Below are 23,221 nucleotides of genomic sequence, written 5' to 3'. Positions count from 1 at the left end.
AGTTTTATTTTATGGTCTGTGTTCAGAGACCAGCGCTGGTTGATTTACATCTCTGAGATGTCACTCTGCCTTCACCCCAACCCAGAGGAGACAACTGGAGCTTCATCTCTGGTGCTTAATTTGAAAATAACATTAAAAAACTTTTGGCAGTAAATGCAGTTTGTTTGTAAATGATTGCTTCCTGTTTTGTTTGTTTAATCAGGGTTGTACAGTGTTAGGGTGGAGGGATAAATCTCAGATCTTAAAATCTGGGCAGGTTAAAAACCAAGTTTGTCTGCATGGCTGGATGGAAGACAAGACAAGTTTTGGTAATTTGGACAAACTGATACTACAAGTGTCTTTATTTTATCTTCATTCTGTGTTTAGGTCCTGAGACAAAGTGCCCTAATGCCCTAAGTTTGATGCAATCACTCACAATGCCAGAGGAGGAGGAATCTTCACCTTTTGAGACCGCAGGAGAGGAATCTTGTCGAACGACGAGGCCACAGTTTCATGAGTTTGAGCCAAAAACTACAATTCTCAAAGTACATCGTTTACATTCCACAAAAATGCAAAATAGAAGGAGAAACGTCTTGAATTATTTCTGAAATGCTACCAGTGTCACTTTTCTGTCCCTGCATACGCTAAGCTAAATATGGTACATGCACTTTTGGGATGAAACACATCGACTGACTTTTAATGAACATAAAAAGAGCTAAAGTTAATGTTTCCGTCTCAGCAGCAGCACAGATGTATGCCTTATTTTTCCAAAAGCAAAGGCCTTCAGACACATGCTGAAAAGCAGATGGAGCCTGTGTAAAATACATCCACTGTAAGTGAACTGTAACCAGTTGATAACATAACGCAGAGAGCTTTTACATTCTTTATTATTAAAAGTTCTACCAACATAGTAAAATAAGTTATACATCTGGCCATCAAATTACACATTTGCTTTACAGTTGGTTCTAAAGCAACAGCTTTGGGAAAATTATGGTATTCCTGAAATGCTAGAAGCTAAACCTCCCTCCTTTTTCTCTTTTTTTAATAATTTCCACAGGAAATGACATTAAAAATTTGCCCCTTAAAAATCACTGCTATATATTTTTTAAAAGATCAACAAAAATGAAAATCCTCTGGCATATAATGAATTATTATTGCACAATAAGCTGTTTAGAAAAGTGGCAACCCTCTTAATTCATATTCATTCAGACACAATTACTGACGATGCTTCAAGGACCAGGTTTTTTTTAATAAACATCCTTTGTAGTTTTTATTTTAGAACTGAAATATGAAAATATTCATGACCTTTGCTTGGGCTGGATCTGGGTTGTTAATGTGATGGGTTTGCGGTCAGTTCAAGTCCTCTGCCATAGCTGGTGGCGTTTTTAAGGCTTGACCATCGCTGGCCTCGCTGAGTCCTGAGGGGCCTCCTGTTTCATGTGCAGGTCCTGGCCGGGGCCGGTGTGAGCTCCCGCTGAGTTCTGGAGGGCATCGGGTGGAGCCTGGCCATAAGCGTCACCATGTGCAGGATGGGGAGGGACACCTGGAGGCAGATTCATTTGTGGGTTGGTGTGGTCACGCGGTCCTGGGATGCGCATGTCAGGAGGGATGAGCGGACGTGGTCCCATAGGTCCACGGACACCTAAACAGAACAATCGTAAAGGGACACTGCTCACTGCTGACATCCTTCAGTACTACAAACCTGTATAGTTGATCTGACCTGTCAGTCAGCTGCAGGTCATACCAGCTGCAGTACATACTCGCTGCGCTTGACACTTCCTGTGCAGCCACACAGCTGCCTGACGAACATACTGCTGCTCGAGGGCTTCAGGACTCACGAAATTCATTCATGTACCAGAATCAGACAGATCTACTGCTGCAGTCTGGCTGAGGATTAACTTGGTGTCAATCATTTTTTAGCATACTGATTAAAATACTCTAAAAGTCTCCAATTAATTTTCTATTAGAGCTCCTATGCATTGATAGATGTAAAGTAAAAAGACTGTGTGATTTTATTAATTATCTGCTTAATGTGTCTTACAACTTAACATTCTGGAACGATAATAAAACATCAATTACTTTACTTACCAGCGCATGTTGTTGGTGTGCCCTGTACCCTTGTACCCTAACACCTAATGCTTCAAAAACTTTTAGACCCAGCATATACCAACATAACACTCTACTCAGCGACAGAACAAATTGATGATGTGATGAAAATAAAACAAAGGACGCACCATGCGGCGGTGGCATGGGTCCAAAGTGATGAGGTGGAGGGGGACGGAAGTGTGGCGGTGGCGGAGCTCGAGGATCAACGACATGTCCAGGGCCTTGTCTTGGGTGGAACGCATGTCCGTTGGTGGGTCGAGGTCCAAATTCTCCTCCCATTGGTCCAGGCAGAGGCATACCTGGGTGTCCATTGGCTGGTAGTGGAGGCCCGTGAGGAGGAGGAGGACCTGGTGGGAGGTGGTAGAGGCCGGGTCGTGGAGGTCTGTAAGGTCCAGGAGGTGGCAAACGGCTGTGGGGTCCAGGAGGGAGGAGCTGGTCATGGGGGCCGGGGCCGGGTGGAGGTCCTTGGACCATGGGGCCTGGGGAATCCCTGATTGGAGATGCTAGGAAGGATCCAGGGCCCTGACAGAGACAGGTGAAGGCAGATAATGAGAGAGAGTTAGTTGCTGTGTTTTAAAATGCCATCACTGGACCTTTAGCCGGACCTGTGTGTGAGCGAAGATGGAATAAAACTTTCATCATGCAGTGACACAAACCACACAATGTACTCCCAACAAAAAGTGCACTTTGCCAGGTCTCAATCACGTGACCAGTAACCACACACCATGATTATTTGGATGAAAAACCAAACCGCTTTCACATACACTCAACCTCGGACACACATACTTCCAACTTTTACAGATCTTAATATTTTCCAAGACACATTTAGCTCGAAGTTCAGACTTGAAGAAAAAGAGACTCGTTAAGAGCTGTGAGAACAGGCCAAACCGCACACTCAGCCCAAAAAGTTTAGTCAGCCCCAGTGAAGCAAAATGCCTTGAATCTCTTCCCAAATCCAAATCCAGCACTAGGGAAGAGGTGGTGCGTGCATACACCTGCACACCTGCACACCTGGACTGGACAACCTCTATACTCACTGGCTCTGGACTGTCTGTGGAGGCCTCAGCCTGTGTCTCTGCTTTTATCTGTGGATCTACTGCTTGTGTCTGTTTTAGAGCAAGGACATACACAGCAGACATGTAGGTAGGAGCTCAAGGCCTTCAGGTGGATGAAGGAAGGGTATTGTATGAAAATGAGTCTGATCTGATTAGAAAACACTTACAGATCCATCCATGTTGGCAGGCGAGGAGCTACGGGGGCCCATCATGTCTGAAAGAGGAGGAACAGCACAGTGGTTTAAAAGCTTAAAAGCAAAGGTGAGCTCTTTGAAAAACAAGACACTGCAGAAGACATACCCATCCCAGAGATGTGTTTGTTGTCAGGGTAACGACCATGTGGGTCTGACGGAGGTCGTGGACCTGAGGGGAGAAGAAAACAAGACACAATGAGGAATGAAATCTCTCAGGACTATCGTGCTTTTCCAAAGACGACACAGTTATAAGAAACAAATTATAGGAAGGGAAAAGGTGGTTATCTCTTCTCAATGGGAACAATCCTCTGAGAGGAATGAAGTGTTCTGGATGAATTTAAAGCCCCTGAAAACTTGGTTTCCAAATGTTTTCTATTTAATTCATGACCACAGAAGCTACTATCCAACAACATTTGGAAAAGAAACATCCAAACATTCTGGATTATTTATTAAGCGCCCAATTTAAAATTCAGCTAATCTGGTTCATCGGGTCCCGCTTGCTTATATTAAGAAGACGATTGAGAAAACGTGTTTTTAGGGCCTTTAAAAATAAACAAAAGGTGAAGCAAATTCCAACCGCAACACACACTCACACAAAATCCTCTGCGAAAAGAAAATCTTAAATGTTTCAACTAAAAAAAATCTAACATGAGCAGGAAAAGGGGAGTTGAAGAAAGAGGTACCAGGAAGACGCAGCATGTAATGCACGCTGGGAAGAAATACAAGGAAGAACTCAAGAAGGTGAAAGAGCTGAAAAGAACAAGGACGTCAGGTGTGTGAGAGGAGAAAGAGTGAAGGACAAAGGCTGTAGGAGAGGGATGGTGTCCAACTGTGGTGAAGTAATCCACGGGGACTCACCATACGGGTCAATTCTTCGCCCCACTGGGGCCGAAGGAGGGCGCCTGGGACCCTCTATCATTAGCGGAGGGGATGGTGCACCCCCACTCACAGGAGAGGGCCCATATGAGTCACCTGTTACGATCAAACCATCCGTTTAACAAAGGAAAAGAAACGCCTGACAATTTACTGCAATTATCCCAACTTCTTTGGAATCGAGCTTCTGCAACCACAACAACCTCTTTCTCATTTAGCAAGAACAAAAGGCAACATGAGATGCAGGATTTGATTAGAAAACGGCATCCTGTTGTCAAAGCTCTGTAGGATGACCCGATGGAAAGAAAACAGCAGGCAAGATGCGAGGTATGTACCTTGGCGAGGCCCTGCAGGTTGTCCAGAGTTCGGTCTGAAGAGGGGAGCACGGCGCTCGTTAAGTTGGGAGGTCAGAACAGCCAGTCTGTTAGTGGGTAGAAAAAATACATAAAGTTTGTTGGACGCAAATAAACGCCATGGTTGGCTAGCTATTACATCCATTATTCATAAATCTGCCCCATCGAGTTGCTCCTTTTGTTCAACTGACAGTCCAAACCCAGACAACATTGAATCACTATGATGTTAAACAGAGAAAAAATAGTAAATCCTCACATTTGAGGAGCTGAAACAAGCACTGTTTGTTATTTTTGCTTGTTTTTCTGCTCTAGCTACATGAAATCCAAAAACTCCACTTACTTTTCACGGAGCTTTGATGACTCAAGCTTCTCTTGGTTCAGAGCTCGCTCTGCGTTACGAGCATTTACCTGGAAAGACAAAGGAGAATTGGTAAGCAGCTACAATCGTCATGCTAAAGCTTAATATTAAACAGGCTTAAATATTCATTCATAGTATATTTGCATATGTGAATAAATTGTGACATTGTGGCAACATACCCAGTTTGAGTGAGTTTTGTTTTCCTGTTCTTTTATCTAAAAACAGAAAAAAAGATTTTATGTTTTAGAAAGATGTTTTTCTGTACTTGCTCATTTAAAAATGAATAAAGCTGAACAAGAATCTACCTGCTCTTTATAGACCTCCTCAGTCTTCTTCATCTGCTCCTCCATTTCATTAATGCGTTGCCTTAAGACTTTAACCTGCTCCTCTGCCTCAAGAGCTTTTCCTCCCACCTCAGACAGCATATTCTCTTTGCTGCGTCGCTCCAGCTCTTCCTTCGTTAACCTCCTGTGAAGCCACAGAAACACCCTCCTTCAAATATGACGTTAACGCAGTGTTCCTGCACATCTTGTCATGATTTCTATTCGGCTTGAATATGCTAAAACAGTGTAGTTTATTCACATTAATGATAACGAAACGACTGCAGGTTTTCTTCAGTGTGTAACAGCAGCTAATAAAAAGTGTTGATTTACTGTTGTGGCTTCACTTACTGCTGCAAGGCGTTTTCCTTCTGCTGATACATCTCAACCATGATTTCATTTTTCTGCTGCAGGATCTTAAACTGGTTTTCAACATGGCTCTTCTCACTTTTTAGGGTTGCAATTGAATGCTCCAGCTCCTGGTGTTGTTCTGTCGCGAAATACAGATGGCGTGTTGAGACGAGGGCAGGAATAAAGTCGCACTCAAACACAACATGCAAATGAAACTTTTTCATGAAAAGAAACATGGCCAACACACCTTCCAGTGTTTTTCTAGTCTTCTCTTCATTCAGCAGTTTGGTCATGAAGCGATCGCGCTCCTCTTCGACCACAGTGAGCGTGGTCTGGGCCTGGAAAGAAATCACGTAAATTAGTATTAACATTTGTCTTCCAGGTGTAACGATGTTGAGCTTTCATTGCTATCCTGACATCTTACCCGAGAAACATCCATCATCTGTTTGATCCGGTTCTTTATGGCTGTCTTCTTGTCTGAAAAAGACACTGAAAGTCCATCGATCACTTAGTATGAAGCTGAACATCATTTATATTGTGACAGACAAATAATAAGCAGTGGCACTTTAAGAACCACTGAAACCATTTGCATGGATATTATTCATTTTTCAGAGTTGGACTAACCAGGTGCGACTTCTCCGTTGGCTAAAACTTTGGCATCGCCTTTTTGTGAGTCACAAGCGTCAAGGTCTGCCAGAAGTTCCGAGAGCACCTGCCACGAGACATTTTTGTGTGGGGTAGGTTAATAAATTGACAGTTCAGAACTAATATTCACAGCTAATTACCAAGAGATAGTTAAAAAAATAAAATAAAATAAAATAATATATATATATATATATATATATATATATATATATATATATATATATATATATATAAACAATCCTGACCTCCACATTGTGGTCTTTGAGCACCACAGAGTCCTCCAGCTCTTTCTGGGACTTCTGATAGACTTTAATCTGCTCGTTCAGCTCCTTGTGTTTGTCCTCCCAGCCTTTAATAGTCGCTGTGAGCTGTAAGAATTTGCAAGGTCAGGAGAGCGCCTCAGGAAAGCAGTATGCATGTCAAATTATTATCTGTTGAAATGCTAAATTTACAAAATCAACACAATATCCAAACAAGTCTACATGCTGTCTTACCGTTTTATTTTCTTCTTTTAGCGCTGCGTAATCTTTCTGAAGACATTTGTGCTGAACGTTTCGGGCATCTTCCCGAATCTTGGCCTCGTCCAGGTGGACAGTAGTCTGTGGCAAATATATATAGTGGATAAGAGAGGCTGAAATCAAAAGCTCCATATGATCTTGCTGCATGCAGAAGATTATGGAAGGACTTGTACCTTAGCGAGAGCTTCCTGAATCTTCTTTCTGCTGAGCTGTAACTTCTCGTTTGACTTCTCCAATTTCTCGATCTGTTAAAGACACCGTTAAGACCATTATAAATCTGAGACAACAGTTAAAGCTATGACAGGAAGAACAAAATATTAAACAATTACCCTGGTTTTATTTAGCAGAGAGTTTGCCCTCTCTTCCTCGAGCAGTTTTGCATATTTGTTCTTTTCCTCGGCCATGTCAGCGTTCAGCGCTTCTGCCTCCAAAACCTTATTCTGCAAAAAGGTAATGAGATAAACTTAACTGACAGTCCTCAGAAAATGAGAAGCCATTTTACTTGATGTCCATACATCCATGAGTCATTTACATGTACAGCCAGTACACCTTCCCGTTCTTAAAATCTAATTTTTTAAATAAAAACATGAAGACACACAGTATGACACAGAGTCTGTAGTGCTTACCTCCAGGCTTTGCATCCTTTTCATTGTACAACTAACTGCTTCCTTTGACTGTTTTTGATTTTCTTTCAGTTGTTCAGTCTTAAAAAAGCGAGAAAAACAATTGAGAAAGTTCAAGACATATTAGTGTTTACTTTTACCGAAAGTAGCAGATATGATAATAACAGGTATTTGATCACATTTTATTTGTAGCTCACCTGTTTCTGGAGTTCAGACATTTTAGTGAGAGCATCAATCTTCTCTTTTTTGAGTGCCTGAATTTGTTCTGTCAGCCTTTTTTCATCCACTGTGCCCACAGAAGTGCAACAAAAAGTTCACCATCAGTTACATGTCACACCTAAAGTGTTACTGCATTTTGTAATGTCATGTCATATGAAAAAATAAGTAAAGCCTTACCAAGGTATTCTCTTTTTTTCACCTAAAAAGGTTTAGTAAAAAACATTAATGATATTAGTCCAGATCAGTCTGATGTCTGATCAACAATATTTGAATTAATTGTCTCAGTATAAACATTATTTACATGTAGTGACGGAGCTTTGTCATGATGGAATAATCTATAACTAATGTTCAACACAGATCTGCACACAAGGAGCAAGGTAGGTTTGTTTTTTACTATGTTAATATGAGGAAAATTGGATTAAGACTACCATTTTAATACAAGATGCAGCTCACAATCTTATTAAACCTAAGTTTGTACAAATACAATATTGTTGGCAAATCAAAACATAATTTGAGCAGAGATGAGAGGAGCAACAGTAAACACTTACTGCCAACACGGTCCTCCAGAAGAAGAGGGTGAAGGTCACTACTCCAACCAAAGCAGTGATGACAACAGCCTGCCAAGGACAGCCAAACAAGGTTTCCCCTGGCTTCCACTCTTCTGGCAGTAGTGAAATAATCTGACGTCACACAGACACAACATAGAATAATTAGAGAAACAATCAGCAATGATGAAATAAAGCTGAAAAAAGCTGGTTTAAACATTATATTTGAAGATTGGAGTTCTCTCTCAATAAATGAGGGGTGCCATTCTTACTGCGATTTAAATGTGAACAACATTATGACAAGACTAAAAATAGAGACAGAAGGCAAGCCAATATTTGTAAAAGCACAGCAAGCCTATGTTGGGTTAAGCATGAAAGCAACTTGTAATATTTACACGTACCCCTAGACTGAGATCATGCGTATTCATTAACCAAGATCTAACAAACAAAAGAAATGAGTTATCCATTACTCTATCTCTCTAAGAAGAAACCTCATCAAGATATTAGAGCATTACCATACAACAATAATAAAGGCCATGTACTCTACCGAGCAATGTCCTTATGGCACAAGCATTTAATTTACTGCATTATTCAAGGTATTTTTGAGATTATCACAAAGGGTTGCTGCTACAGTGCATCAGGAGTGTGTCAGCGGGGCAGGAAACCAATTTCTGCATTCCTGCTACTTTCAAATACTGACACCGACCTTTTCCAACTACAAGACAGGTATATATAGGTATGTATAAGGTATATTCAACAGTTAAATCAATAGTCATACAATGGAGTTTGCCTCCAAAACGATTAAGCATTTAAGAATTGTATAAACAGCCAAAATGGACCATAAATTTACTACTTCATTAATGTCCAGTCATACCAAGTATACTGCGCCAACCACAAGTAACCTTTGAACTGAGCATGAGGCAGTTAGGCAGGAACAAACACACGCTGTATGGCTCTAATGAAATGCAGGGATTACAAATAAACTAACATACCACATTACATAGAGGGATTAACATATTCTCATCAGCCTTTTCTGTCAGCTGCATTTAAAAAGTCTACTTCCACTTTAGCAACGCACAACTGCAAAACAGTAACCATGTCATGTCATGTTTAAGGACATTCAAACTCCAATCTACACGGAAAACAGGATATGAAAGACCCATGTGGAAGTTTAAGATCTTCTGTCAACATCTAAGAGGCAGGATCAACCGCATCTGGTAGTTTGGTGAGTAAATGCAGAAGTAGTTAACGTTTAAGTGAGGATGCATTAGCCATATGCTCACTAACACGTCAGCAGGCCATGATATCGTAATGAATACTTGACATGAAGTCAGACTGGCTCAGTTTTTTACTTACATGCTGCAGCTGCTTTAGAAAAAACACGTAAACATTATCCGGCTCCATTACAGGTCGGGGTATTGTTTCACTCTCCATGCCAGCCTTTGAAACAAGACCGGAACTAGCCCAAATTTGCTAGTTTGACAGATATTAGCTTGCTAGCACGGTAACGTTAGCTATCCCTTAAGTAAACTGTGCAGTTAAGCTAATGTTAGCCGTCAGCGTTAAAGCCTACGGTGCCGGCAAAATTAACAATATGTCGTTACAACAGCGACAACGTTAGATAGTCGAGACATGTACTAAGAAGGATTTGGCAACAACAGTTGGCTAACGGAAATTACAGATGAGTCGTCGTATCCCATTTACTACCAGCTGGAGACGTTAGCTGAGCTGGAGGTTTAAACATGGATAACAATCTAAATACAAAATGCGATTAAGAACCTAATTTAACTTGACTACAGAGAGTTCATCTGACGAATGTGCCTTATTATTATCAGGTTGTCTGTGCCAAAATAAGGCCCGCCGGTCTTGCTAGTAGCCAGCTCAGCACCGGCTGTGCTGTGCTGAACTTCAGCCTACACCGCGACAGTCAACAAGACAAGGGGAGGGCCGTGGGACGTTCAGTAAAAATCGGAAATTTGAGGTTTCTCTAATACAGAGGTCCCAGTATTCACCCCGTAAGCACTGACGCCACATACTTGAATTGACCTGCCTGCTGTCTAATATGTGAGTGCAGGAGGATGCAAGTGCTCAACATGCTTAAAGAGCAACAGGACAGTAATGTGTGACACAGGGTTCTTTTTTTTTAGTGTTGTTGATCATTTGTAATTGTAAGAAAAGTAATTGGTAAAAAATATTAAAACAAAACAGAACATTTTTGAAATGATAAACAACTATACAGTGTACAGAGCGCAAACTGTTGAGGGGGAACGTTGAAATTGAAACAGAATTTTGGTGGTTCATGGTTCCACAACCTTTTTTGCAATGGGGATCATTTTCATATGGCCAATATTCTTACAGACCTGCCTACAGCCTGCATGGGTTGCAGTGTTCTTCTGCATTATTGATTTTAAGGATTTCCATGTTTAACATTTGTTGTGTTGTGCATTTAAATGCGAAACATTCACACAGGTAACAAATTTACAATTCTTGGACTTACCTCAGTGGTCCACTCTGCAATTTTACTCTTGCTCATCGAAAGGATGCAGCTCATGTAAACAATTCCAGTTGAGAATAATCCCACTTCTTCTTCGTGAATATCAGACACTGGTTCCATGGAGTCCAAAGAGCCTGGTGCAACAAAATTTACCTGTTAGACACTTTCATGTGTGCTATGGACAGTGAGCAGTAGCTGAAGTATCATGTGATTATCAAACAATTCTCTAAAAAGTAGAGCATAAGTGCTCAAAACAGGCCACAAATAGTGAGGACTTGTGAACAGAAATGTCAAATTTAAGTTTGAGTTCTTGACAAAAAAGCTCCTGTAATCTCGAGATCTAAACAAAACTCCACAATAGAAGCCAATTGAGCAACTACTGTTTCTAAGATAAAGATAAATGATCGTGTACAGGTGTAGAAGTACTTGCATGCTAAGGACACAAATGATTAATTACTTTAAAAAGACACATTATTACTCATTCTTGTTGTTTAGATTACCAACCTGAGGGTGAGTGCTCCACCTCTACTCCAAGGCCCATGTCTAAAGGATTTTCCAGGGTGGCTTGAGGGACTTTGTGCATCTCTTGTGATGCACTGAAGCCCGGCTGATTGTCTTTGTTTTTATTAAAGTGTCCGCCATCCTCCTCCACGCTGACGTCTGGTCCACTGTTCACCTCGTCCAAAACTATCCGCTCTTCTTTCGTCTCTGCCGGCCTTTCGTCGTGATCTGTTACTACTGTGAGGTTGTCCTCACTCTCAGCCTCGGGGACGCTGTCAACCTCGTCTTCTTCAGCAACGTGAGGTGTATCGTCTTTTACATTTACATTATGTTCATCTATGAAAACATAAAAAAAATAGTGCAAATTTAAGGAGGTAAATTTCTTTACAACAAGTTTTGAGTCGAGAAAGGATTGCATTCCTGATTTTTTTTTTTTCTTTCACAAATTGCAGACAAAGGACAAAACCGGTTGTTCAACACTGAAATTAGGCCCTGTTCACATTTTGTGCTAAAATGCATTTTGGATAATGTAGGTGAGAGGTCAGCCAAAGCACACAGAGGATACAGCTGGATCAAATAGCTCGAGCTACATACTAGACAGCAAACTGAGAGTCCACTTAATCAACAGGATGCACAGAGTCTGAAAAAACAACAAAAGACTGATCTATTAGGTGGCACAATCATCTTCTCTAGCTGTAAGACCAAGTATACATAAGTCTTCTTTTTCTAGCAGTCCCTTCAGCAATTCCTTTTAACAATAATCTGGATATATCTGGAAATAAGATACTCGTTTTAACAGGGCCTGAAAGGACAATTCAGGGCTGCAGAGATCTGCTGTGCCACAGTATCACAGCAGTAAATTCTGCATTCACTTTATCTCTAGATCACAGGCTGATGCAATATACTGTGTCTTTGAAGGCTTATGTCAGTGGTTAAAACAGAATGTGCATCGTCCTGACTACCAATCACAGAGAGTCAATCCCACAACCCTTATCGAGGCCAGATACTCAAATTAAAAATCATAAAAACAAACCTACCTTGGTCGACGTCTGACTCTTTTTCTCTTGCCAATGGCGTGCTGTCACTGGCTGTTGAATATTTCTGCCGCAGGCTGAATGCAAGCTCCTGGAAGTCATCTAGTATTTCAGTCTCCTCATCCAAACTACTTGTGTCCATATGCTGGTCATAACTGTGCTTCGTGCTCTGGCCATCTAGCATCTTCTCAATCTCGTCCAGGATAGTGTTCTCAGAGGCTTCCAGGATGCCCTCGAGGGCATTTTCAATGTCTTGCGTCGTACCTGTGTGTGACAGACGGGTAGCCTGCAATTCTGTGTCCAAGTCAGAGAACATGGCCTCCACTTTGAAGAGATTACTGAGCCCCAGAAGCTTTTGGACCCGCTCCATGCTCTCCTCTGTGAAGTGGTCTCGCAGCAGAGTCAGTCTCAGCACGCTGTCGCTGTACTCTGGCTCTGGTTCTGGCTCTGGTTCTGGTTCTGGTTCTGGCTCTGGAGTCGACACAGCTGGCTGGGTTGTTTCAGGTAAGGGTTTGTCAGAGTCTGTGTCGTTCCACTGCGAGGGAGAAAGTGCATTTTCATCTTCAAGTAACTCTTCCCTCTCCTCCTCCTCCTTCTGTTTATCCATCTCATCTTCCAACTCCTCTGTTAGAAGTTCCTCATGAATCTTTGGTTCCTGCACAGATAATTCTGGCTGGCTGTTCTTACTCTTTAAATCTCTCATTAAACGGTCATGTAGGTGATTGGGTAGGCTGGCATCTACTGGCTTTTCATCACGTTTGACATTTGAATTCTCTGACGGCGTCTCCTCAGTGGACGGGTCCTGTAGTGTTTCAGCTTCAGCGTCTGATTCTTGATCGGCCATTGTTTTGTTTTCTGCCGATTCATCATCAAAATCCTCATTATGCCCCATCGCAACACTACTGTCACGGACGCCTGCATAGTCATCATCAACGCCTGAATCTTTGGACACTTCCTCTTCCTCTTTGTGCTCAATGGGTTCATCTGCTGTTCTAAGATCTGATTTTTCAGCCTCAGGAACAGCAGGAGTATCATCTTGTACTACCAGATCCACTGATATTGTACTTGTTTCTGTTGGTTTTAATGTATCTTCCCAGGGCTCCTCAGGTCCAACCACTTCTCGATCACTCTCATCATCAAATTCAAACAAGAGTTTCGCAGAGTCGTTGTTTGTTTCTTCATTATCTGTTTGTATAGAGCTGGAGGGAGCATCTTGAAAAACTGGCTCTATGTTCTCTGGTCTTTTTGGTAGTCCTACTGATGCCTGGTTCTTTGCTTCCTCAAAACTCTGAAGGGTTTTTGAGGCAGCTTCTTCTTCCTGATCATCGTCATCTTCATCTTCCTCCGAACTCAAATTGTGTGCCGTCCTCTCTCCCCCAGTGACAACTGAAAAAACTGCATCTCCAAATGACGTCCACATGTTCTTCTCCTCTGCAGTCTCTGGTTTATCATGATGTGCTGTTGGAGGACTTTCAGGCACTGTTTCTTCAGAGAATGACAGCAATGGAGTTTCTACTTCAACATCAATGTCATCTTCATGATTCTCCACATGCTCGCCTTCCTCCTCTTCATCTGGGGTAACATTCTTGGTGATTTCGTCATCGGTGGTGACAGCATCATACGTTGTTCCAAGGGTAGTTCTCAGCTCAGGGATTTGCACCCCTTCAGAAATCGAGATTTGTTCGTTTTCTGAAACAGCATCAACGTTGGCCGCAGATTCCACCTCAGATTTTGCGGGTGTTTCTTTGGTTTCACTCCTTTCTGACACATTTTCAACAACAGACTCTACAAGTTCTGTGTCTTCTGCAGCGCTGTCAGCAGCATCAAGTGGAGCTGCTGTTTCAGACTCTGAGTCTTTTTCCCCATCAAATTCAAGTTCAGGTAAAGAGGCACTTTGATCATCCGGGACTTTATCAAGATCCTCAGAGCTGTCGTGATGCTTTGTTTGTTTTTCACTGTCCGTTGCCTCGTCTGCTGATGGCTGTGTTTCTTCCTGCACACCCTCTGCCACCTGGCTTTGTTCAGGTGCGTCTTTACTTTCACTCTCCTCCAGTGAAGAGCCTAACAGTAAATCTATGTTGTAATTGTCAAACTTATCATATCCGGTGTCAAAACAGACAAAATCTGTTTCCTGAAAAGAAGACAAAAAATTAAGTTACAAAACATATGAACAATAATTTCAGGGAAGTGCTATAATGTTGGTAGTTTGGACGCTCCTATTTCATGTCAGCATCATGTTTTCATACCTCTGCTGGAACTTCAAATTCTTTGTTGGTATAAATGTGGTTAACTGCAAGAAGGTCCTTTGGGAAATAACCAAAGTGACTTCCAACCTGTTGAGAAATACAAGAGGAAAACATGTTGGGGATTAACTACATAGCCAAAGATGTTTCCACAAATGAATAAATATCAACCACAGTATACTTACACTTCCGGCCCACATGTCAGCCCTTCTGCCTGACAGTTTGTAGTATACATAGATAGTTTCTGATTTCTTGAAAGACAGGAACCGACAGTCTGGTCCTGAGAAATCTTCCACAGCTTTACCCCGAACCAGAAGCACTGTGAAAGCATAACATGAAGCATTAGAATAGTTTCAAAAAGGTACGCTTTAATATTATGGTTTTTTTTTTATGCATAGTGCTCATTTCAAGAATGCAAAACACCAAACTGGCAGCTTCTTTTCCCAGATGCACTTAAACCAAAATGAAATAAGAGTTCCTTTTTTAGGATTCACTCAAAACATTGATTATTTTTCATTATTAATTCATCTGTTATTTATTTTATTTGACTAATCAGGTAAGTATTTGGTCCATGTGGTCAGACAACAGTGATTTCCCCAAGTGACACATTCAAATGTCATGTTTGGTAAATTAACTTGATTCAAGGTTCATCGATTCAGTGATTGTTTCAGCTCTACAATACTGACCTTTTTTTTCAAACAAAACGTACCACACAAAATAAGACTGGAACTGGTGTAAATAAAAGAAGATGGCAAACGAGTTAAGACTTAACTACCTGCATTGTCTGCGTGACATTAAAACCCAAATATCATGGTTTTGGTTCTGTCTTTAGTCTCAGGTGTTGGTTTAAATCACCTCATGAAATAGAAAATGAGGATCAAAGTAACGGGTCCTTTCTCTCTGGTTGTGTCTTTGTTTTATGTGTTAACGAGCGTAATCTTTATTACTTTATGACTCAAAACTAGCTTCCTTTAAATGTCGCCACTGTAACACTTTCTTACCACCAGCACTAGCCTTTTGGTTTGTGGTTTTTATTTTCAGGTGAACATGATAACAGTCCGTGCTCGACCTGTGTCGGCTTAAAATCTAGCAATACAAACTGAAATGTAAACCTGTAACAGCACGTTCATTTGAATTCTCCACCAAATCGTCACCTGAGGCTAAATTTAAGGAGTTTGCTAGTTAAGAGTAACGTTGGTTTGTGTTGAGGGAGCAGTAGCAACAACAGTAGAGGTAACAATGTAAGCTAATGTTGCTTAACAATGGAGCTAGCGAGGCTTGTACTTTGTTAGCTATTGTTAACTATTGTTTATTCAGGTACTAGCCGTGCTTTCACCCAAGCCAGCCGGTGGCTAATTAGCTGCTAGCATTAGCTCCCACCATTCGCCCAACCAGGCAGGCCGGAGGTGCCAGGCAACCGGCCAACACAGGCTGCGTCTGAACGAATAATCGTCCCAGCTTAATGACTAATGTTAATGTTAGCGTCCCCTGTTTTTAACGGGCGGCACGCAGCTAAACAGCGTCGGAACAACTGCAGCACGCTATCAAGGTCGCAAATATCGACTGGCAACAGGTCTGGAGATAAGGCGCAGTTTATGGCTAGCTAGTATCGGGATGTGGGGGAGATGCATCCTTGAAGTACTGATGAGCTAGTAGTTACAACAAGCCAGCAAACTTACTGCTGCACTCCTCATCGGCGCATCGTTTAAAGTCGGAGAACCGCTTTTCCAAGGCAGCGGTTGAAATGAAGTTAAATAAAAGTAATAAAAAGCCTTGTCGGTAAAAGTGTTTTGCTGCCATGCTGGCAGTTCTGTTGACGGGCTTGATTCTGCTGCTGGAGCATGAGCACTGGCCAGAAGGAGCCGACACGTCAGCAGATCAGATCCGGGAGGGTGTAGGCACGGATAGGTTTTCACAGGATACGAGGGTAAGATGAGGCTGCTTCGTGTGACTGTGGGAAGCAATGTCAATGATGCAGTGAAAGAGAAACAGCACAGGAAGTCAGCCTTTGTTTATTTTGTTCAGTTTCTACTGGAATAGTCCACCATGCATCCAAGGAAGGATCATGATTTAAGAGATTGAAAAACAGGTCTTCCTTGGTATACTTAGACTTAGCAGATTTCTGTGCATTGTAACACCTCTGTAAACATTTAGTTTAGCCCTGGAGCCAGAAAATTAGAACAAAGGTGGGGAAAAACAGCTTTAAGAGTGGTGAATGAGCTTATGCTTAAAGAGAAAAACATAGCAAAACTGTAATATCGACAAGAAAAATCAGTATGTGCGGCCAATACAAATGTTAGAGAAGATAAATCTTATTACCAACAAAATTCTGTTTCAACACAATGAACCTTGTTGCAAATTTGGGCCTTTGAAAATGAGAGATAATTGTCATGAAAAGCCATCATTAACAGAGATCTGATCCATTCAGTTCAGTCCATTCAAATAGTGCAGATAGATAGATCACAAAACAAACAGCGTAAGAACACTCAAAGAGGAATATGAGATATAAATAATTAAAATCACAGTTAAATAAAGTCTTAATTAAATCTTAGCTATTATAAATATCAGAATGATGTCCACACTAGTTTACTGGAGTAAGAGTATACACACATACGTATAATATATATAATTATTAATATATACATGCAATATAACTATTCTTGTAAGTTTATTCTTTTCTCATTTAAATATTTGGAAATCTGTGCTATGTGCGTGTTGCATTGGTGGGGCGGTGGGCATGGTCTCAACCCTACAACCTTGACATCTACATACTTACATACATTGAATTGTACCAGTTAATACGAACTGCCTTTAGTTTCTTATAATCAATAAGTGGCTCATGGGGCGTTTGGAGCACAACATGTAAAACACACAACGAAGGGAGCAATAATTTAAAACAGAAACCCAGTTTCTACTACTACAAGAGAAGAAGAAGACGAAGAAGAAGAAGAAGAAGAAGAAAAATATTCGCCCCGCCTTTTCCGGCCAAACAACCAATAGCCGCACAGCTTTTCTCTCCACTTCCTCAGCTGCTGCAGGAAAAAGTTCATAAAATGTGGAAATCACATTAATCGGCGATACTAGAGCCCGCATCATATTGTTTTTCAAAAAGAACAGGCGTTTCAAGTTTTAAAAGTCACTGTACGTTGGACTGGTGCAGGCTAGCTGTTAACTTAGCATCGGCTGAAACATTGAGCAGCGTTACTGTCCTGAAGGTAGGAACGGAGCTACACGTAATTTACAAGAGGTTATAAGCTTGATTCTTCTTATTAAAGAGATCCCACTTTGATGTAGTTACTATAATAGCGGTAGTTTGTCGGTGATGACGTTTATTAAACAGTCTGCTAAGAAAGCTAACTAGCTAGTGACATTTTCTAGATCAAACGAATTATCAGTGAATCGAGGCAACAACCAGCGGATTAATTGATAGTTTAACGGTTCAGGCACGAGTTTTGACAGTTGAAGTTTAGCAGTCTTAATGTCTTGTAAGTAAATGGCCTGCTGAAACCAATATTTTTCTCCCCGCAGGTGGAAGTCATACACTGAGCATCAGAGAAGTGATGAAAGACCGCTGTCTCAGCTGAGTCTAAGTATTGTGCTGATTATGGATGACTTGGAAAGAGAGCTAGGACCTCTTGAAGACCTAGAGGATGACGGGGTTTCAGACAGCTCTACAATAAGAAGGAAAAAATCAAAGCTCCCTGTGGTTAACCCCATGTGTGTAGGTGAGTTGTACAGTACCTACACACAGTCCTGTTTTGGAAACAGTTGGGATGCTCGGTAAAACGTCAATACAATCATGATGTATCATCATTGATCATTTGCAAACAAACTGCGTTTATCGATAAAGGTTTTACAAAGTGTTCCTGAGCCCATGTAGTGATATCCTTTATACAGTAATGTGTTTCACAAAGTGATGAACCTCGCCCTAGGACTACTGGCCAGTATGTCATTGTCAGAGTTTTTTTACACTCTCAAATATCAATATTGGTAAAAGCCTTGATAATCCAGTAAAGGCCCAACTTTAATACCTATTATAGTTGATAATGGTTATGACAAATGCATTCATGTCATGAAATAATAATTTCGTTTTTGATCTTAAGAGACACCCAAGGAAACTGGGTTTCACCAGAGCATGAGAATCTGTCTGGAGCACATCCGAGAAGCCCTGCTGCATCATAGATGGCAAGAGGCTGCAGAATATATGGCGTGTTATCCACAAATGTTAGAAGACTCCACCAATGGCACAGCTCAGCAGCATAAGGAGGTAGGTTTGGTTTTGTCTGCATTAGTATGTTTCTGGGCCATGCAGACACAAACAGACTCTGCAGACTCTTCTCCCAAGTTGTTTAAAGTAAGTTACCACAAAAACCCTGTTTCTGAAAACTTCTTTTGCAGTCATCCAGTCAAAATAAATCTGCAGAAACTGCAAACATTTTAACTGAGTCTGTTCATAAACAAACCATCAATCTGACAAATCACTGGACGCAAGTTTTCACATCCTTGATATTAACTTATTTTGGCAATTTCCTCCCCAGCTTATTTGGAGAATCAGTGCTGAGATCCTTCACCATCATCCCAACTCAAAGCTGGAAGACTACAACAACATCTATGAACGAATGAAACACTCAGGAGTCAGACATTACCTGATGGTACGTTAGCTGGTATGTAGACCTGAATACACAGTGCAGATGGCCTGTTGAGTTACTTTTTTACATTGCTGAAACACCTTGCAGACCTGCTCCTTTGCGTTTCTAGATCTGCCTGGAACATTCGTTCCACCTGCTTCTTCATGGTCACATTGACGATGCAAAGCGTCAGCTGTCTGTAGCTGAAAGTTGGAGGTATGGGAAGGAGTCAGCGGCTCAGTGTCAGAGGGCTAAACTGATCCAGGCCTATAGGAGTTTACTGGATTACATTATCTGGTGTGACAAAAAGTTTAAACACTCCAGAACGGGTAAGGTGACACACATCTTCACAACCAACGCATCAATTATTCACTTGTATCTGTTACGCAGACGCACTGCAAGCTCTTGTGTGATGTCACACTGCCACCTACAGGTCAGACCTACTAACTACTCATGTAAAAGAGGAGCGAAATAGGTGGTTAAGTTGTAGGAAATGTATTTGTGCGTACAATCTTTACATTAAATGCCCTCTAGTGTGATTGAATAATTTAAAAAATCCCTTCAGTGTTTGTCTGAAATGACATGTAAACTGATCCTACTGTTTCAGATGACCCTGACTCTGGTGACAACCCAGACATGCACAGCTACTTCAGGCAGGCCTCCATCCATCTAGGGGAGGTTTTGAAAAATCCTGGTGTCTGGGATCCCTTCATGCTGAGTTACGTTGAGGTGAGCACTCATTCCCAACTGCCTATGAAATTTTAATATCAGATTTTATATTACATTAACATTATAGCTTGATGTCATCAGTCTGTTTCAGTCTGTTTACTTATTGTACAACCGTTGTTTTATTTTAACAGATGCTGGAGTTCTATGAGGATCATGACTTCGCTTTAAAAGTCCTGAATGACTACGCTTATGATAACTCTTTTCCACCCAATCCCAACGCACAAGTCTATCTGTACCAGTACTTAAAACGACATGATGCCTCTGAGAAGAAACTGATGAAAGTGTTGAAGGTATGACTGTAAATTCACAGCACTGTAGCTAAAAGACCATTCAGTTATTGCTAGTTATATATATTTATACATTTGTTAAACTAGAACTTGTGCCAGCTTGATTTTATAAAACAGTTAAGATGCACAAGAAGAACACACTGTATCTGATCCTTAATCATTTACTTCCTTATGCTGCAGATCCTCCATGCATTAGTCCCAAGCCATGAGTTGATGTTGGAGTACAGCTCTCTCCTGCTTCAGTCAGGTAAAAGCTGATTTGATAGAAATTAAATATCTACCATTTTGCAAAAAAAAAAGTTCAGTTTTACCAGATAATTCATGATGCACAAATCCATGTAAAGAGAAACTGTATTTTAGTTCTTTTTGACCAAGTGATAACCAGCTATAAGGTTTTGGAAAAGATTCATTTGAAATATTGATGTCTCCTGATCACATTGTCTCTGTTTGTCTGATTTGATTTTTTTCCCCTCCCAGAGAAAAAAATTGACATCGAGAAAGCTTTAGGAGTCGTTCTGGAAATGCTGGACTTTGCCTGCTGGAGGAGCAACCTGGACGTATGGAAGCGTTTAAAGGCCATTATTCAGAAATTACAATTACAGTACGTATAAAATGTTTGGTTCAGTTTTTTGATCAAACTTTAACGAAACGTCAGCTTTTTAAAAACATTTTTGTATGTGATTAATTATCATTGAAGCCTGCTGTTCTGTATATTTGTGTATTAACAGAGATGACTGTAAGGATGTCGTCCTTGGAAAAATGGCGACGAGAAAAGACTGGTGGCCTGTGCTGCACTTCACAAGCTTCCATGCCAGTAAAGACTCTGAGGAGAACCCGGAGCTCATGGAAGTGAAGGCATCACTGACAAAAATCCTTTGCCCAGGTGAGAAGATGTACAGTGCTTCTAGAAGTAAAATCACATCTGGAGGTGCTGTTCACTGTAGCTGTTAAAGGGACAGTTCACCCCAAATTTCCTCTTACTTGCAGTGCTGTTTGATCATTTTGGTGTGAGTTCTGGAGATATCGGCTGTGGAAATGCCAGCCTTCTCTCTAATGTAAATGAATTAGATGGCGCTAAAAATTTTAGTGACATTTTACAAGATGTAAATGTATGCTTTTCAAACCCTCGCTTCTTGCAGTAAACTTTGTTTGGTTTTTTTTTGTATTTTGAGATAGAAGTTGGCATTTTAAAAAAATGTTGGTCATGCACACTGGAAACTATATTAATTCGATTTTCTTTGCAAATATTTAACGATGTCCGAACTTGCATTAGCATTTATTAGTTCTTCCTCACCAGAAAACAATAAAATATGTGCAAATGTGCTTTGTGAAAGTACTGATTTGTTAATTAGGTGGCAAGATCCATTTGCTTTCGTGACACCCTTGTGGCATTTAGCTTGTCTGAAAACAGTTGACCTTTAACGTCTCTAAATGTCTTTGTTCCTGCAGACCTAATGCTGAAGTACACAGCTGGTAACCAGCGCAGTGCAGACTCGAGAGAAGAACCCAAAGAGAACGGGGCTGAGATGCTGTCAGGAAACGACTGAAAAACCACGGCAAAGGAGTGTCGACGAAGAGCAACGTGAAGTTTATTTGAACAAGATTAATCTTTTTTTTAAGTCAAGGTTCACTGACTCACAGACATGTGCTCCCAAGGTCAATCTGAACCTCCTTGTTATTTTTCTTTTTCAAACACTGCTCCTTCATGTTTGGTAAATTGTGCCTTGAGCTTTTGTACCAAGGCACAAGCTAGATCATCCACTATGTGGAGCTGTTGCTCCGTTGTTCCTGCAGTGAGTGTCTGGAGGGTATGACCACCTAATTTTGACAGAAACCGAGTGCAGCTCTGAACGCGAGCGTTCGTGCTGGTTTCATGCTTTCTGTAAACATTTAAATGGAAGCAGAGTCTCATTCTGCCCTTGGCTGATCTTTGACCGCTGTAGGGAGCAGATTTAAGGTCACCAGTGAGTGTACACAACACACACGGCCTGACGGATTTACTGTTTACAGCAACATGATGGAGGCCATTCACAGGTGCTATTAGCTTTGAAATATTGAAATGTTTTCTCTAGCATTAGTGCTTTCCCCCTGAATGTGACAGGCGCCTTCAGTAAAAGATCATAATTCTTTTGTGGTCAGTTTTTATAGGTGCAAATATTTTGCACATGCTTCATATGCATCGTTGTCAGCCTTGATTTTCACAAACATCTGACATGTAAGTGTGGTTGTAGCCTGTATATGTTGATGCCATCCATTTATTTTCTGTGAAAAAAAAAAAAAAAAAGAAAGAAAAACAGACATTTTTGTCTGTTTCAGGGTCCTGGCCTTCAAACGCTGTGTTTACTCTCCTCTAGACTGAACCGTGAAATAAAGTCCTACATCCAGCCGTTTGCCAATTTAATAAGTGAAAGTGTTTGTAATGACTCTGTTTCGGCTTGCCACAATGTTGGCCAGGCAGCAACTCAGTCAGCCGTACTCTGTGTGTGTGTGTGTGTGTGTGTGTGTGTTGTTTTGCAGTCATTACATAAACCAAAGCCCCAAGCACTTGCCCGACCACAGGAGCAGCTGCAGAAGGGATCTGGGAATACACAACACATGTCGTTTGAAAATTCAAAACTCGGGGAGCAGTGAAGAGGATTGAGTTAGGAGCTGGTCACTGCTTTGGACTGTGTCCTGGTTCTGACCTTTTTAAAGCTTTTTTCCCCCCTCCAGGGCTTTGAATTTTTTAATCACCTACACAGATGCTCACAGTTGAGGCAGTCATTGCGCTGTTCCCTCGGTCGTGGAGCGGCTCTGTTGGGGGTTTGTTTAGTTCCTCAAGGGCACCATGACATTTTAAAGCTATTTTTTTCTGCTCAGGGATTCAAAGTGGAGGCCCTCTTGTCTCAGGCCCTCTTGTACTCTAACCCACTCAAACATCACCCCACAAAGGAGCTTCATGGGCGACTGCTGTTTGCTGGTCCTCACCAGCAAACTGCAAACAACAATTTTATTCTCGTCATCTTTTCTGGCTTGACCTGACTTGTTTAGGTTTGAAGTTCGCCCGTTGCAGTCAGGCAACCGCAGAGGTAGATGTAATCAGCTGCTGGGGATCATTGAGACACAAAATGTGCCAGGACACTGACATAATAGAGGGGAATATAGATAAAACCCTCAATCACAGTGT

General features: G+C 41.3%; 2 protein-coding genes across 4 annotated transcripts; one reads left to right on the top strand and one right to left on the bottom strand.

The window, feature by feature from the left end:
- Positions 1–303: 303 nt before the first annotated feature.
- On the bottom strand, positions 304–16,237 carry mia3 (MIA SH3 domain ER export factor 3). Of its 3 annotated transcripts, none has more exons than XM_041958195.1 (28): positions 16,091–16,237; positions 14,597–14,730; positions 14,415–14,501; positions 12,172–14,299; positions 11,138–11,470; positions 10,637–10,767; positions 8,143–8,274; positions 7,772–7,793; positions 7,573–7,661; positions 7,379–7,456; positions 7,082–7,192; positions 6,926–6,997; positions 6,729–6,833; positions 6,480–6,602; positions 6,214–6,301; positions 6,014–6,078; positions 5,837–5,927; positions 5,590–5,728; positions 5,224–5,386; positions 5,098–5,133; positions 4,901–4,968; positions 4,543–4,628; positions 4,193–4,306; positions 3,441–3,503; positions 3,308–3,354; positions 3,123–3,191; positions 2,214–2,607; positions 304–1,621 (listed from the first exon to the last, which is right to left on the bottom strand). In XM_041958195.1, the coding sequence occupies exons 1-28, from the start codon at positions 16,209–16,211 to the stop codon at positions 1,365–1,367; spliced, it is 5,346 nt and encodes a 1,781-aa protein (XP_041814129.1). In that variant the 5' UTR covers positions 16,212–16,237; the 3' UTR covers positions 304–1,364. The 3 variants fall into 3 exon arrangements, with proteins under 3 accessions (XP_041814129.1, XP_041814130.1, XP_041814131.1); XM_041958196.1 differs by having other exon boundaries at positions 6,014–6,066; XM_041958197.1 differs by lacking the exon at positions 3,123–3,191.
- A 1,218-nt stretch (positions 16,238–17,455) lies between these two features.
- Positions 17,456–22,368, top strand: taf1a (TATA box binding protein (TBP)-associated factor, RNA polymerase I, A). Its single transcript, XM_041958995.1, has 11 exons — positions 17,456–17,626; positions 17,940–18,136; positions 18,515–18,678; positions 18,950–19,063; positions 19,170–19,368; positions 19,647–19,768; positions 19,900–20,058; positions 20,236–20,302; positions 20,533–20,656; positions 20,784–20,938; positions 21,505–22,368. The coding sequence occupies exons 2-11, from the start codon at positions 18,016–18,018 to the stop codon at positions 21,600–21,602; spliced, it is 1,323 nt and encodes a 440-aa protein (XP_041814929.1). The 5' UTR covers positions 17,456–17,626; positions 17,940–18,015; the 3' UTR covers positions 21,603–22,368.
- The last annotated feature ends 853 nt before the right edge of the window (positions 22,369–23,221 follow it).

The sequence above is a fragment of the Chelmon rostratus genome, chromosome 18 (assembly GCF_017976325.1).
Source record: "Chelmon rostratus isolate fCheRos1 chromosome 18, fCheRos1.pri, whole genome shotgun sequence".
NCBI lineage: Eukaryota > Metazoa > Chordata > Actinopteri > Chaetodontiformes > Chaetodontidae > Chelmon > Chelmon rostratus.
The sequence above is the reverse complement of the archived record's forward strand: the minus strand, read 5'-3'. Positions and strand labels throughout refer to the sequence as shown.

Bases quoted from the DNA above. Each gene is read 5' to 3' on its own strand.
- taf1a (XM_041958995.1), top strand. From the start codon at position 18,016: ATGGATGACTTGGAAAGAGAGCTAGGACCTCTTGAAGACCTAGAGGAT. The intron at 19,369-19,646 runs GTAAGGTGACAC...CTACTGTTTCAG, and splicing joins GTTTAAACACTCCAGAACGG to ATGACCCTGACTCTGGTGAC. The intron at 20,939-21,504 runs GTGAGAAGATGT...TTGTTCCTGCAG, and splicing joins GACAAAAATCCTTTGCCCAG to ACCTAATGCTGAAGTACACA.
- mia3 (XM_041958195.1), bottom strand. From the start codon at position 16,211: ATGGCAGCAAAACACTTTTACCGACAAGGCTTTTTATTACTTTTATTT. The intron at 6,603-6,728 runs GTAAGACAGCAT...AAATTCTTACAG, and splicing joins TAAAAGAAGAAAATAAAACG to CTCACAGCGACTATTAAAGG. The intron at 3,355-3,440 runs GTATGTCTTCTG...CTCCTCTTTCAG, and splicing joins CAAACACATCTCTGGGATGG to ACATGATGGGCCCCCGTAGC.